This window comes from Nelumbo nucifera, chromosome 3 (assembly GCF_055504915.1).
Source record: "Nelumbo nucifera cultivar China Antique chromosome 3, China Antique-T2T, whole genome shotgun sequence".
NCBI classification, from domain to species: Eukaryota; Viridiplantae; Streptophyta; class Magnoliopsida; order Proteales; family Nelumbonaceae; genus Nelumbo; species Nelumbo nucifera.
The window spans coordinates 76,450,285-76,465,735 of record NC_142651.1 but is presented as its reverse complement, the minus strand read 5'-3'; the positions used below and the strand labels follow the sequence as shown (position 1 = coordinate 76,465,735).

General features: G+C 41.3%; 1 protein-coding gene across 1 annotated transcript in view; it reads right to left on the bottom strand.

Moving 5' to 3' along the window:
- The window catches only part of EMB2279 (pentatricopeptide (PPR) repeat-containing protein), an 89,449-nt gene that overhangs the window by 28,867 nt on the left and 45,131 nt on the right, over nt 1-15,451 (bottom strand). The window contains exons 6-7 of the mRNA XM_010276729.3: nt 13,918-14,008; nt 13,673-13,830 (exon numbers count right to left, since the gene is read on the bottom strand). Coding sequence (XP_010275031.2) covers nt 13,673-13,830; nt 13,918-14,008 — 249 coding nt within the window. The remainder of the gene's footprint in view (nt 1-13,672; nt 13,831-13,917; nt 14,009-15,451) is intronic.

Here is a 15,451-nt window from a genome sequence, read left to right as displayed (position 1 = left end):
AATTAGGTCTTCTCTTTTGTAGCAAGTCCATAATATTTATCTTCCTGTGAACTACATCCCAGCACAAAGCTCTTCCTTTGAGTGGAATGGGTCTTTACCAAAACTCTTAAAGGAAAAGGTAGAAGCTAAGTAATCATAAAAGCTCTTGAACAAAGAAGCACAAGAAAACAAACCCTTGGGGTTGGGGGCCCAAATATGCTTATCAGGTTTACCGGGGTCCAAGCAAACCTCCTAAAGGAGTTGTAGAAGATCTGCACAATCTAAAAGTTTGTTATCCCTAAGACCTCTATGGAAACCTACGTCCCAGCGAAGGCTCACGGGATGTATTGGAGGAACAACAAATCTTGACACACTCATTTTTGTACAAAGAAACAGAGTACAAGGAGGGGAAAAGCTCCTTTAATAGACAAGAACCAACCCAAGTATCCTCCCAAAATTTAACAAAAGCTCCAGAGAAAACATCATACCTGACGAAACAAAGAAAGTGAGGTAGAACGCTATGGACAGCTTTCCAAGGCAAGGCCAAAGTAGCTCTGGTAGATAGCCTGCATCCCAACCATTTCCAAAACCTTCCATGTATTCTAGCTATTACTTCATGCCATAATCTATCCCTTTCCATCGGCCACCTCCAAAGTCATTTCCCTAGTAGAGCCCTGTTCTTTTTAACCACACTACCAATTCCCAAACCTCCTTGTTGAAGATTTCTACACACAACCTCCCATTTAACCAGATAATCCTTCCTTCCATCACCTGGCTCCCACAAAAAGTCCCCCAATCTTTTCAATTTTCTTGGCTTCTTTTTGGGGGATTCTAAAAACTGATAGGAAATAGATAGGAAAGTTAGCAAGCATGGATTTAATCATAGTAATCCTTCCTCCCAAAGATACATAATTCCTCTTCCAAGTTGTCAGTTTCTTTGCACATCTATCCACTATGGGGTTCCAAAATCTACTCTCCTTAGGGTATGCACCTAGAGGAAGTCCTAGGTAGGTCAAAAGCCAACTAGCAATAGGACACTCTAAAATATCTACAGCAAAGTCCAGTTCCTCGTCCTCCAAGTTGATTCCTGCTATGCAGATCTTATCAAGGTCGACTTTCATATTAGAGATAAGCTCAAAATTCTTCACCAACTCCTTCAAATTCCTTACCAAATTTTGTTCTCCGCCCTCACAGAAGATTATAATATCATCAGCAAACTGTAGATGAGTAAATGGGGTCCTATTTCTTCTAATCTTTCATCCTTTTATTATAGTCTCCCTATCAGTCTTTAAGATCATTCTACTAAACACATCCGCTACTAGGATGAAGAGAAAGGGTGAGAAAGGATCACCATGCCTCCAACCTCGCCGAGCTGGAAAGAAATCTCTAACAAATTCATTAACCAAAATAGAATAGTGGCAAGGAGGTTTGGGGACCCTCGGATCTCAAACAACCATTTTAAGGATGTTAATGTAGGGGTATTTCTGTCTTTTTACCTAGATTAATGTTGCTGATCTGTAATGTTGTGTTGGAATCAGTGCTCCTCACTTAAATAAGGGCACATATGTCTTTTCAATTATTTTTAATAATATAAGTACTATTTGGCCAACTGGGAGAAGGTTATGTTGACACTTCCAGTTCGAACCAGATTTACTCCCTTCTCTCTTTCTCTCTTTCTTCCACTTTTCTACTGCTTTCTACATAACCAATCTCAGACAGACAGAATTCCAAGGCAGGCCGAATCATCACAAAGGACCCTTGCATCTCAAATAACCACCACCCCACCCAATAGGCTCTTTGCATTAAACTCCACCCACTCCCCATTACTAAAACCCAGATTTCATTCTTCAAACTTAAAGTCAAAGGATTTTCCATATTCGTTTCTTGCAACAACACAATATCTAGATTATGCTTTCTCAACGCATTCCTCACCGAAACTCTTCTTCCTTCTCTCAAACCCTTAAAATTCCAAGACAGCAGTTTCATTTTCGCCTTCAATCACCCCACCCCTTCCTTATTGACCTTCAAGTGCCTTCCTCGACAAAGCCTAGAAGTGTAAATCAGGTTGTGCCGCCCACGGCCCGGCCTGAATTTGGGCCGGCACAACAAGGCGGCACGCAGGCCATGCCACACCCGACACGATGGTCCAGGTCGTGCTGGGCCCGGGGTTCCAGGTCCACGGGCCAGCACAACGCAACACAGTTGTGCATGCTGTGCTGCCTATGGCCCATGTGCCGGCACGACCCGAGGGCCCGTAGCGGGCCGTGCTTGGCCCGTCCAGTGATCCCCAATGGCTAGTTTCAGCTTTTTGGGGGGTTGTTTTACAAGAATACCCACCCAACAGCTATAAACAGATATATAGGGGGTATTTATGTATTTTGGTTTTGGGGGCAGAAAGAATGACACAAATTCCCCCCAACAGCTATATAACATCTAGTTTGGGGGGCATTTTGGGTAAAGTGAACATGCATTTTGGGTGAAGTGAACAGCTAGTCTGGTGGAGTGAACATGCAAAAAATTATCCAATTCTCGCCACCATGGCACGTGATCTACTAACCCCTTCGGTGTCTACAGTTCCATCAGAGTCTTGTTTTAGTGCAGGTAATAGGGTGTTGGACGACAAGAGAAGTTGTATGAATGATGAAAGTCTAAAGATGTGCATCAGCTTTAAAGATTGGTTGGGTGCTTAAGATAGATTACAAGACAGAGGACATGACACTACACTTGATGTTTCACTTGAATCAGATGATCAAAGTCAAGAATAATGTAATTTTTATTTAATTTATTTGATATTATTTAATAATGTAAAATTTTTATTCAATAGTTGTATAGCATTTTTTCAAATTATTGTAAAATTTCTTTTAATTTTATTTAATTTATTTGATATTATTTAATAATGTAATTTTTATTTTCAATTTGTAACTATATTGTATTTTTTCATATTTTATTAATTTATTTCATTTTCCAATTTTCATATTTCATTCATCGAACCATTGTATGCTTTGTATCATTCAAATTTAAATGAAACAAAATTCCTATTTTTCTTCCAATTTGTTATTCACTTTGAGTCTTTGTCTCTTTGTCTCTTTGACTTCTTATTTGGTTAAGTATTTTTTTTTCATTTCTTTGTTAGATTTCTTATTTTTCAAATAGTTCCCAAAGGAAAGTTAAATATTGTAGTTTTACTTAGAAAAGAAATAAAAAAAATCAAAAATGTCAAAAAAAAACAAAAAAAAGCAGTCTGGCCCAGTTCAGCCAACGCCCAAGGCCCAGCCCAGCACAACCTAGGCCCACTACACAACCCAAGCCCGCAGCACGGCACAGGCCAGCACGGTCTTGGGCCGGGGGCCATGCCAGGCCAACCCCCCAAATTATCCTTGGGAAGGGCGGCACGGCCCAGAAAAGCCCACGAGCCTAATGCTGTTTTACACCTCTAACAAAGCCCTCTTCCTGCCCTTCTTCCCTCCTATTCCTTTAAAAGTGTTTATTGTCTTTCTAACCACCCTCTCCCCACCCAAGAAGAACAATCCAAGTGACTTTCCCACAACCACCTATCTCTCCACTAAATGCTCAATATCCACCCTCCTCTCAATAGTGTTTTCCTTACCTAAAATCCATCTTTCTCAAGGCCCTCTGTCACCTCTCTTCCCTTATTTCCTCCCCACTGCTCCCTATCTTCCACTTCCCCCCTTCAAGCCCCAATCCCTCCACTTCCTTGAATCGGAAGTCTTCTCTTCCGGTTATACACCTTGCGCTATTGCTCGAGCTTGCCACCCTCCCGGCCTCCCCAATTATTTCTCTTCGACATGCTTCCCCAATCACCCTTTTTTTTTAACAGAAAGAAAAAGGTATATAAGTTTTATACAGCAAATAGAGAAAGAATCTCCCCAAACAAAAAGCACGCTAGAGTAGAAAAAATGAGATTCAGTCCAAAAACAATTTGGACCAGGACCAGGCCAAAACCCAAAAAGATAAAACCTCACTACAAGCCCAGGCCCCAAAAATGCCCAAAAAAGATGGGCACTTAGTGACCCTAGCCAACTCCAAGAACAGTCAGAAAATAGACAAAACACACATCTGGAACGGGAAGAAAACAGCACCACGCCAAGCCTAAGCACAGACTGACAGTTTACCTCTGCCTCTTTCTGTCCCTGCCTCTTGAGCTACGTAAGCCTCTAGAGGGAGGTTTTGTTACCACCATGTCATAGAAGTCAGTGAACTTTTTAGAACTGGGCTGGGCATGGGTCCAACAGATGAGGGACCCAAGAGGAATGATGAAGCTCGAATGGTTTACAAATAGAAATAGGATCCACCCTAAGGAAATGGGGCTGAGTACGGATCCTGCCTATGAACGAACCCCAAAACTCCTCCCTACTCCACACAGACCGAAAAGGAAGCGCTTGTTCAAATTTTGAACAGTGCACTCTAACATCTGAAAAAGGCAGAACCCCCATTGTGGCAAGTTGTGGATCATTCACCGAAGTAGAAGTTGATAACAAACCACTTACCACTGAAGCAATCATAGGATTTCCAACGTCAAACACTGAACTTGGCACTTGATGCCTTCTCTTGTTTCTTGGTCGCCGCCATCAACATTTACAACTACCCCTAACAGAGAAGCAGAGATATCAAAAAACCTCTCTTAAGTAGTCTGATCAGACTTTCCCAGATAAGGATTTGCCCCAAAGGGGAAGCTCCTCGCGCTAGGGTACTTCGAACAAACTTTCTTTGAACTTAATGGGTGAAATGAGTCGGGGGCAGCTAGATCGAAGTCCCACTGGGGATGGACCCGAACCAAGTTACAATCTTAAACCTCTTTGTCCTCCACCACTATCCTCAAGAGATACCTCACTCCCCAAATAACTAGCTATGTAGTTTTAGGAATATGCCTCATAACTCTGCACCAAACAAGCAACCAAAGAGATTCAATGTTACTCCAGGAGAGGTTGGTAGGGTCTGGTGCTATAAAACCCCCAAAAACATTTCCCTAGTTCTTTGAACACTTAAGGGCACAGTCAATGAGGTGGAACTCCGAATATACGAACCCACTAGCACCTGTAACCACAACTCTGCCTCTCAAAACAGCCCATTGGGTTCCATTGAGACAAAGAGAAATGACAGCCACTGTAACTATTTTTTCCATAAAGCAAAACTCCACAGGCTTCTTCTTCTTCAGAGTAGAAAATGAGAAGCAATTTGCTCCCCTCCATCTTCTTGACCCACACCTTCTGCAGACTATGCCAAGTGAGAGAAGACCATCTCCCAACCTTGAACACATATGGATAGAAACGCATGGTCAAGCATAGTTGTCAAGGCAATGCCTAGGTGGGCATCTAGGCGAGTCAATGCTTTTTGGGGCTCACCTCATTAAAATTCCATATATATTTCTTATATTTTGATATTTTAAGTCAATAATATAAAGATAGGCACAATACACCGAATCATTATTTTTATTTCTTTCATAAGATAATAAATTTTTCATTAGCTTCTTATTTTTTTAGGGTTTCTTATAGATAGATATTCATAGACCCTGAAGAAGAAACAAGTTCGATAGATATCCCCGTCAAGGTTCCAAGTGAAGCACGTTCTACATCTTTGAAGAAACTAGAGAAATCAAGCATTTGCAGAACAAAAGAAAAAATATGGGCACCTCTCCTTCTTTTTATTTTTCATAACAAAATTAGGGGTTCAGGGCTCTGCTCCTCCTTCCTCTTGTTCTTCTTCTTGGAACAAAAAATAGGGGCAGGCTAGAACAGGGGCTCCACCCTTTCTTTTTTTTTTTGGGGGGGGGGGGCGGTAGGGGGGGTGGGGGTGGGGGTGAGATGAAGCCAAGGGCTCGGCCCCTTCTTCTTTCCTCCTTCTAGAACAAAAAAACAGGGGTCCAGTCCTTTTTCTTCTTTTTTTATTTTTTTATTTTTTGCAAGAAAAATTCTTCTCCATCCTTTTTTTAACTAAAACAGGGGCTCTGCCCTTGAGATTTTTCTTTCTTCTAAGACAAGAATAGGGACTCTGCCCTTCACAATCATCCCCTTTTTGTTCTATTCTTTTGTAGACATTAAGTGATGCCTAGGCGGGTGCCTAGGCAACCAGGTGACTCCCTATCGCCTAGGTTCACCTTGGCACCTTGAAAACTATATGATGAAGCATTGACAAAGAAAATCCTCACGTTCCCAAAGTCCAACTTCCAATAGGAAAACTCTATTCAAGGCTCCTTGAACCCACACGGAAGCACTACCCTCCAACTTCCCTAATCACCCTCTTCTTCATCCCTAATCCCCTTGTTGGAAACTTCCAGCCCAGGCAGAGGAGGAACAAAACTTACCTCAAAGATCAGTTGCTCTATCTGCACCCTCCACCTTAGCTTCATAGACCATTTGAATCACTCGATTTGAGGCATCTCTGATGCTCAAGGCTAGTTTCCCAGCATCAATTTGAATGTTCAACAACTGAGCTTCAACCAATAACCTTCCCTAGTGTGACCTTCTCTCTCCTTGTTTCCATCTTGCTGAACACCTCTTCGATGGGGATCATTCACAGGAACCTTCATTTTCCTTCCTTCTATATTGAGATATCTTTCTCGAACCTTGTTACGACACACCTACTCATCCTTCAATTTCCCCAACCCTCTTCAATTCTCTCTAACATTTTGGACTCTTGAACCCATCAAGAATTGTTTTGTCTTTCCACAAATGCCCCTCACAACCTGTAACTTATCCCTCCAGTTCCTCCCTTTAAAATCCTTATTCATTTTCTTGAAAAAGTGGACCCAACCTCTCAATTTCCTCATAAACCCACCTACTATTGCCAATTCCTTATCTCCTTCCCCCACCCTTCACCCAACTATTGAGCTTCCAATATCTTACACAAATCACCCACCACTTGCCTTCCATTCAATGACCCACACATCCCAACTCCATCCATGTCAGCTTCTCTCCCCTTCGAATCTGCCACCTCACCTTCTTTTTCCTCCAAACAACTCTTCAAGTTCCTCTCCCCCTTCACCTTCTTCTCTGATCTGAAACCAGGCCCCCCTTCAACTCCAGTTCCTCCCACCGCTTCCTTTCCCATTATTTCATCTTCATTCTCTCATGCTCCACTCAAACCCTCCCCCTCCATTCTTAGATACGTCCCATCTTCTTCTTTGACTATGATTCTCCTCTCAAAACATACCTTTCCCCTGAAAAATAAAGCCCAACTTATTTGGAATAACAGAAGTATCTGCCACCTCAATCAATATTCTTTCCAGGTCCAATTTCTCCCATAATCGGTTCTTATCGTCAAACTTCAGGAATCTGCCAAAGTGATTTCCAATTTATTCTAAGGTTAAGATGCTCCATGCATACAGAGGATACCCGCCACCCCAATCCAAACCAAACATCTCCTACCTGCAGAGATTTCCCCTGTTGTCGGTAACAACCAATTTAATCTCATATCTGTATCTCTATTCAAAGAACTTTCTGACTTTAAAACCCACTCCACATACTGCCTAGTGTGAAACATGAACAGCATCAGACATCTGTTAAGCATTCTAACCCCCATGACTTTTTCATTTCACCGTTCCAAGATCACCCAAGTTTCAACTTTCTCCACCTCCATTTCTCCCAACTCTGCCAACCAAGCTGGTCTGTAACACTCTCATTCTTTCCTCCATCTCCCCAACCTATCCCCTCCCCATCCATGGTGGTGGGGTGGGTCACCCACTACCCATCGGGGACAGGGAATCCCTGAATTTTCCCCACCCCGAGGCAACCACCTAAAAATACACTTATTTCAGGATGTTTTAGGAAAAAGATTATAGGGATTTGGGGGTATTTTAGGAATTGGATTATGACAATTTGGAGGTATTTAGAAATGGAATTATGGGATCATAGGATTTTAGGAATTCAGAGAAAACTTAGAGATATTTTAAAAATTAATATTCAAGCTAGGGATATTTTACTAATTTACCATCGGGTTCGGGGAATCATATGCAATCCCCATCCCCTGTTCAAAGCAAAAATATTTTCCCTGTCCCCATTTAATATCAGGGAAAACCCGCCCCATTCGGGACAGGGCGGGGCCCCAGTTTTATGGGAAAAATTGACATCCCTACATGGATCCACGAAAACCTCAAAGCTAATCTAATATAATATGTTTGCTGGAATAAAGCTGTCGAATGAGAAGAGAAGAAGAAGAAGAAGGAGAAGATAAGAGAAGGGCGGCAATTCCCTCTCAGCCAACCCTATTCTTATGTATATAAGAGCATTACATAATGTTACATAAATAGACTAGAATGCCCCTGATTAGTGATGGGACACCTAGTCAAATAAAACACTAAATAAGATTAGGCCCAATAACTAATGTCAATCATGTTTAGCTTGCCAAGTAAGTCCAAGAATTTCACTGTAGCGAGCCCTTTAGTTAGAACATCTGCAATCTGCATCTCGGAGGGAGTATAAGGAATGCAGAGTTCTCCTGAGACGATTCTTTCTCTGACAAAATGGCGGTAAATCTCAATATGTTTCGTTCTATCATGTTGCACTGGGTTATTTGCAATGTTGATGGCAGCCTTGTTGTCACAGTACAACCTGAGAGGGCACTCGATCTTTATTCCAAGTTCACCAAGAAGGATCTTAAGCCACAAACGTTCAGCAACACCATGAGCCATAGCTCGATATTCGACCTCTGCCTAGATCTAGCAACCACATTCTGTTTTTTACTCCTCCATGTAACTAAATTTCCTCCAACAAAGGTGCAGTACCCGGAAGTAGACTTCCTGTCCCCAATAGAGCCAGCCCAATCTGCATCAGTATATCCTTCAACTTCAATTTTATTGTTTTTCCTAAACAGAATCCCTTTCCCCAAGCAAGACTTCAAATATCTGAGGATCCTTTCCACAGCTTTCATGTGAGGGATTTTAGGAGTGTGCATGAACTGACTGACAACATGTACAGCATAAGCAATGTCAGGGCGAGTGAGGAACATGTAAATCAACTTCCCCAGCAGCTTTTGGTACCTTTCCTTATCAAGGTAGTCCTCTCCTACTGACTCTTGTAGACCATGGTTCTGTTCTATTGGAGTATCTACTGACCTACACCCCATCATGCATGTCTCTTATAGAAGATCAAGGATGTATTTCTGTTGACATATATAGATGCCCTCTTTGGATCTAGCAACTTCAATCCCAAGAAAGTATCCTAGTTGGCCCAGGTCTTTGATCTCAAATTCAGCAGCCAAGGCCTCCTTTAGTCTTTTAATCTCTTCATGATCATCCCTTGTAATTACCATATCATCCACATAGACAATAAGTGTTGTAAGTTTGCCATTTCTCTTCCTTATGAACAGGGTATGATCTGCCCCACTTTGAGTATAACCCCCTTTCTTCATGGCCCCACATAGCTTCTCAAACCAAGCTCGAGGGGACTGCTTAAGACCGTATAGAGCTTTTCTCAGTCTACATACCTTCCTGCCAAACCCATAACCTGGTGGAGGATCCATGAATACCCATAACCTGGTGAAGGATCCATAGAGCTTTTCACGTCCAACTGATGTAGCTCCCATGAGAAATTTGCAGGTAATGATAATAGAACTCGGATTGTGTTGAGTTTTGCTACCGGAGCAAAGGTTTCTTTGTAGTCAATCCCTTCTTTTTGAGTAAACCCTTTTGCTACCAGTCTAGCCTTGTACCTTTCAATGGGCCCGTCCTCCCTATGCTTCACAGTGAACACCCACTTGCATCCAACAGTGCCTTTCCCTTCTGGTAGATCCACTAATTTCCATGTCCCTGCTTTCATTAAGGCCTTCATTTCTTTGTCCATAGCCTCTTTCCATTTTGGATCAGATACTGCCTCTAAATACCTAGTAGGGACATGCACAGAAGAGAGAGCAGACACAAAAGAACAATAACGAGGAGACAAATGTGAGTAAGACACAAAATCAGCAATGGGGTGTCTGATAGTACAAGAACGGGTAGACTTACGAAGGGCAATAGGAAGATCCAAGTCAGAGGAATTGATAAGATTACCTTGAGTTTCTGAGACAGGTTGATCCGAGTCCAATTGGTTGCTGTCATGAGTTAGAGGGCCCTTCTTCCTTCTGTTGTAGGTGATTTTGATATCTCTTTGTTGCTTGTTGGAGTCTTCAGTAACATCTACAACATCACTAGTAGTAGTTGGTACCATGGGAGCCTCACTAGATTCACCCGGAATACCACAACTAGTCTCCCCACTAGTCTCCCCTTGAAGAGGAGGGAACAGAAGAATCCTCTTCCATCCCACTAGTCTCCCCTTGAAGAGGATTCTGGGAAGAATGAAAATAGGATTGAGACTCAAAGAATACTACATCCTTTGTGACATATCTTTTCTTGGTGACTGGATCATAACACTTGTACCCCTTCTGAGTAGAGTACCCCAAAAATATTCCCTTCGTAGCCCTAGGATCCAATTTGGTCTTCTTCGGATCCTTGACATGTACAAAGCATACACAACCAAAGACTCTCGGTGGAAGAGAAAAGTCAGGAAGGTGAGGGCAAACAGAGAAAGGAGTTTTCATCCCCAATACCTTGGATGGCATTCGATTTATCAGATATGATGTAGTAAGGATTGCTTGAGACCAATAGTTTTTTGGAACTTTGTGCTGAAATAGTAAGGCTCGAGCAGTCTCCAATAGGTGTCTATTCTTGCGTTCAGCAACCCCATTCTGTTGGGGGGTACTAGCACAAGATGACTGATGAATCATTCCAGCATCCTCCATAAACAGATTCAAGGACCTTTCAAAATATTCAGCAGCATTATCAGACCTGAATTGTTTGATTTTCTTGCCAAATTGTGTTTCAATCATTTTGCAAAATGTCATGGTTACCCGCGGCACTTCATCTCATGCTTTTAGTAAGTAGATCCATGTGCATCGAGAATAATGATCAATAAAACTGATAAAGTATCAAAAGCCATCAACAGAAATAATGGGAGAGGGGCCCCAAACATCAGAATGGACCAAGTTAAAAGAAGCTTGAATTTCATTACTAGAAGTTGAATAAACAGTTCTACATTGCTTTGATAGTTGACAGACTTCACAAACTAACTCTTGACTTGAAACACCTCTAAATAATTCTGGAAACAACACTTCCAATGATGAAACGGTAAATGACCTAATCTAGCATGCCACAGATGTAACCTAGCTATTGACTCCACGTTGGACTGACTACTAGTAGCAGATGTTTGTAAGGCCGAACTGATGTCTGCATCAAGGTAGTAGAGACCTCCACACTCATGACCGCTCCCAATCGTTCTCCTCCACAATGGGTGCACTTCAGATGTCTCTTGGCCGAGTACATGTTCCCCCTTTGATTTGTAGAGATTAGGGCCGAATGTTCCACAGACTGTTCAGCTAGTTTAGTTTGAGTATCAACCTGCATCTCTTTTCTTCTCACCTCTTCATTCCTCACAAGGTAGTAGACATGATGTAAGTCTGGCATTTCATCCCTTCCCAGAATTTGAGACCTTATGCTCTCATATATTGGATCTAGGCCAGCCAAAAATTTAAATGCTCTACCCTCTTCAACCTGTTTGTCATGCTTTTCCTTGTCTCTGGCATTCTCCAAATCAATAATAAGGTGATGATCTAGCTCTTCCCATAGTCCTTCTAATGTAGCAAAATATGTTGCAACACTCATATCTCCTTGCCTCAAGGCAGCAATGTCTTGATACAGTCTATAAACTCTGGCATTATTTTTTTTTTGCCCATAGGTTTTAGACACTTTTTCCCATATCTTGGCAGCCGTGGAGAAATGATGAACAGTCCTAGCTACTCTTGGAGTCATTGAAGCAAGTATCCAGGACATAACTGTGGCATTCTTCTTGCGCCAAGTTGCATATTCAGCACTCCCCACTTCAGGTTCCTTCTTCTGCCCGTCTAAGTAACCAGTGAGTTCCCGAGATGTGATGAAGAGCATGGCTGAAACAGACCATTCTCTGAAGTTGTACTCATCCAACAACACATTTGTGATCTGTAGGCTGTGCAGATTTGGATTCTCCAGATTAGGAGACCTCCCACAATCCCTAACATCTCTAGAAGACACTTCCCCGGATATGGAAGACATCTTCTCCTATTTGTAAATGTCAAGACTGTAAACACAATATATAGAGAACTGTTTCAAACTTACAGAACTTGCTGCACTGTAAACTCAGTCCTGAGAACCCATCACAGAGCTGAAACACCGAGTACTACACTGCAGTACTGTGCCCTAATTACTGTTGTTGCTGACTATAATCTATTGTGCTACCTTCTGCTGTGTTCTAATCACTGCTGCCGCAGCCTGCAACTTGCTGTGTTGGCTTCTAATGTGTGCTAATTACTGCTATCGCAGGCTCTAACCTTACCCACAAACAGTTCTAGGACTGCTGAGATCAGTCCTCCCTCCTAGATCTGTTCTACACAGATCCCTCTTAGCCGAATGGCTACAGTCTGTTGTACTGTGTCTATTAGGGCATCACCTTTTGGGTCTAACTCCCCTTGGGCCCTACAACCAAGGGAAACCCTAGATGCAGGTCCTGCTGTGTTCTACGACCAACCCTAGGGTTTCTTTGCAGTAACCAAGATAGAAAAGAAGAAGAGAGAGAGTTAGATGCGAGTAGAAGAAGAAGCAGCTGCTGTAACCAGGTGAAAGATTAGAGCTCTGATACCATGTTTGCTGGAATAAGGCTGCCGAATGAGAAGAGAAGAAGAAGAAGGAGAAGATAAGAGAAGGGCGGCAATTCCCTCTTAGCCAGCCCTATTCTATTATATATAAGAGCATTACATAATGTTACATAAATAGACTAGAATGCCCCTAATTAGTGATGGAACACCTAGTCAAATAAAACACTAAATAAGATTAGGCCCAATAACTAATGACTTAAGACCCAACAAAGATAAACAAACAAATTAAGACAGCCGAACCAACATAATATATAATATTATAATATATAGCATTATATGATATCATAATGCATTTTTATATAGTGTAACACTTAATATATATTTTCTCTACTATATATATATATATATAAAATAAGATTTTTATAATATACAAAACATTATAGATTATATTATGTTAAATAATAAATAAGATTTCATATCATGTATAATATTCCAGGAAGAATGGGTGCTTACCTACTCCATTTCCTATATACATACATTACTTAACCATTATTACAAAACAACACAAAGGATTAACAAGGTATTCTTTATGGTTTGTACACTATTGTGGCTTCTATTTTCTTTTATCTTTTGATAATTAACACTAAATTTTATTAAATATAAACTGTAAGGATATGTACAACTTTTCATACGCCCATTGAGAGCATATATCATACTCCAAACCCTTATATGTTGATATTACAACCATGCCCAAAACAATTGATTCCTTTCTACCCCTTGGTTAAAGCATCAGCCAAGCCATTAGCCCACTGTTTTACCCATTGGATTTTGATTTGCATTGGCATTGTTAGCCACTTAAAAAGTTTGAATTGATTTCTATACTGCCACAAAGCTCCTTCCCTGTTCAAAAGCCACTTCTATTTTCTAGTTTCCACTTATAATTAATTGCTTCCATCAACCAAAGAAAGAAAAGTCTCTTCCTTTTATCATTTACTTGATTGCACAGTTTGTTAAACAGCATGCCTAGCCTTATAGAACATAGATAGATGGATGGATGGATAATAGATAAAGCACAAACCTGCATTAGAGCTTCTTGGCACCTTCCTACACTACAAAGACAACGAGCAAGATCATAGTAAAGACTAGCAGAACCCACTATTCCTCGTCTTTCCATGTCTTGCACAATCAACACAGCCTCATCCGCTTTACCTTCCCTCCAAAGAGTATTCACAAGAACTGTATAGAAATCAATAAAATAAGAAGCTTGTACACACTGAAGGAAAAAGAAAATAATCTATTACTGAGGAATGATCAGTCAAATACCTTTGTAGTTCAAAGCATTTGGAATGGAGGATTTACAGACCTTGTTGAAAAACTCATGAACCAAGTTGTACTTGCCACATGCAAACATTACCTGTTCAACAATGGACACTTTCAGCAAGGAAATTCTTAAACCATTAACCAGGAACTGAGTGCAAGACACCATTTTTTTATCAGCTACAGAAGACAGATTTCATTACTTAAGATGACTTGTCTTGTAGAGACCGTAATCAGTCATACTCTAGATGAGAATTCAATAAGAAAAAATTCAGAGAATATAAGAGAAAAGAGAGAGAGAGAGAGAGAAATCGAAGAGAATTCAGAAAAGAGTGTGGATAGCCCATCCCACACTCTTTTCAAGGGCTACACAACAGGGGTAGCCCATCCCCCAACTCAAGTGCAGGTGAGATTCGATCCCAAGTCTCCGCTACCACTAGCAGGAGACCTTACTGTAAAGAACACTTATGTGGACCCCACTGATGTGGTCCCCACAGTGTTCATATAGCAGCAATATTTCTGTTAGATATGACAGTGTTAGTTGGTAGTTATTTCAGTTAGTTATTTCAACTCAAGTGCCCTTTTACAGTTAGCCAATAGTTATATAAATACTAAGAGAGGGTCGGCAGAAATTATGACCGACTCTCTCTCTTTTCTGAAACTCTCTTCGCGTACTTCTTTTCTTCCTCTCTTCTCTTCTTCTTCTCTTCAATTTTTCATCCTTTTTCTTTTAGTAGAAGTTCAGGACTGTTATCAGTCATGAACCCTAATGGATTTCAGGATCGAAAATAAGAAGAAAGGTAGGAGGAAAGAATAGGAAAAGGGAGGAGAAGCAGTAGAACACAAGAGTTGAAAGGAGGAGCAGAAACTTAATATTCTGCCGCTGCCACTTTAAATAATATTTATAGGTTATGCTCATTACATGGAAAGGACAGATCTGCCCTTAGTCTTTACATAACAAATCGAGCAAAAAATAAGACTGAAATAAATAACAACTAAAACAACTAAATGACCAATAGCTAACCCTAGGCAGACTAGAACATCTTCTACCCTACGAACACAGTGGGACTGTAGCTGTGGGGTCCACATCAGTGTTCTCTACACTCCCCCTCAAGTTGGGAATAAATGTTTATCATTCCCAACTTGGATAGATCCGCCTCTAGCTTCTTCCGTGGTACAGCTTTGGTGAGGATATCTGCCAGCTGCATGTTGGAGGTGATGTATGGGAGACACACTTCTTGTGATGAGACCCTCTCACGTACAAAGTGTCGATCAACTTCAATATGTTTAGTTCTGTCATGCTGCACCGGGTTGTGTGTTATATTAATAGCCGCTTGATTATCACAATACAGCATCAGGGGCTTCTCATACTCAATACCCAACTCCTCAAGTAGTGATCTCAGCCAAAGAATTTCAGCCACTCCGTTAGCCATTGACCTGTATTCAGCTTCAGCACTAGATCGGGAGACGACACTTTGTTTCTTACTCCTCCAAGAGACCAGGTTACCTCCCACAAGAGCACAATATCCAGAGGTAGACC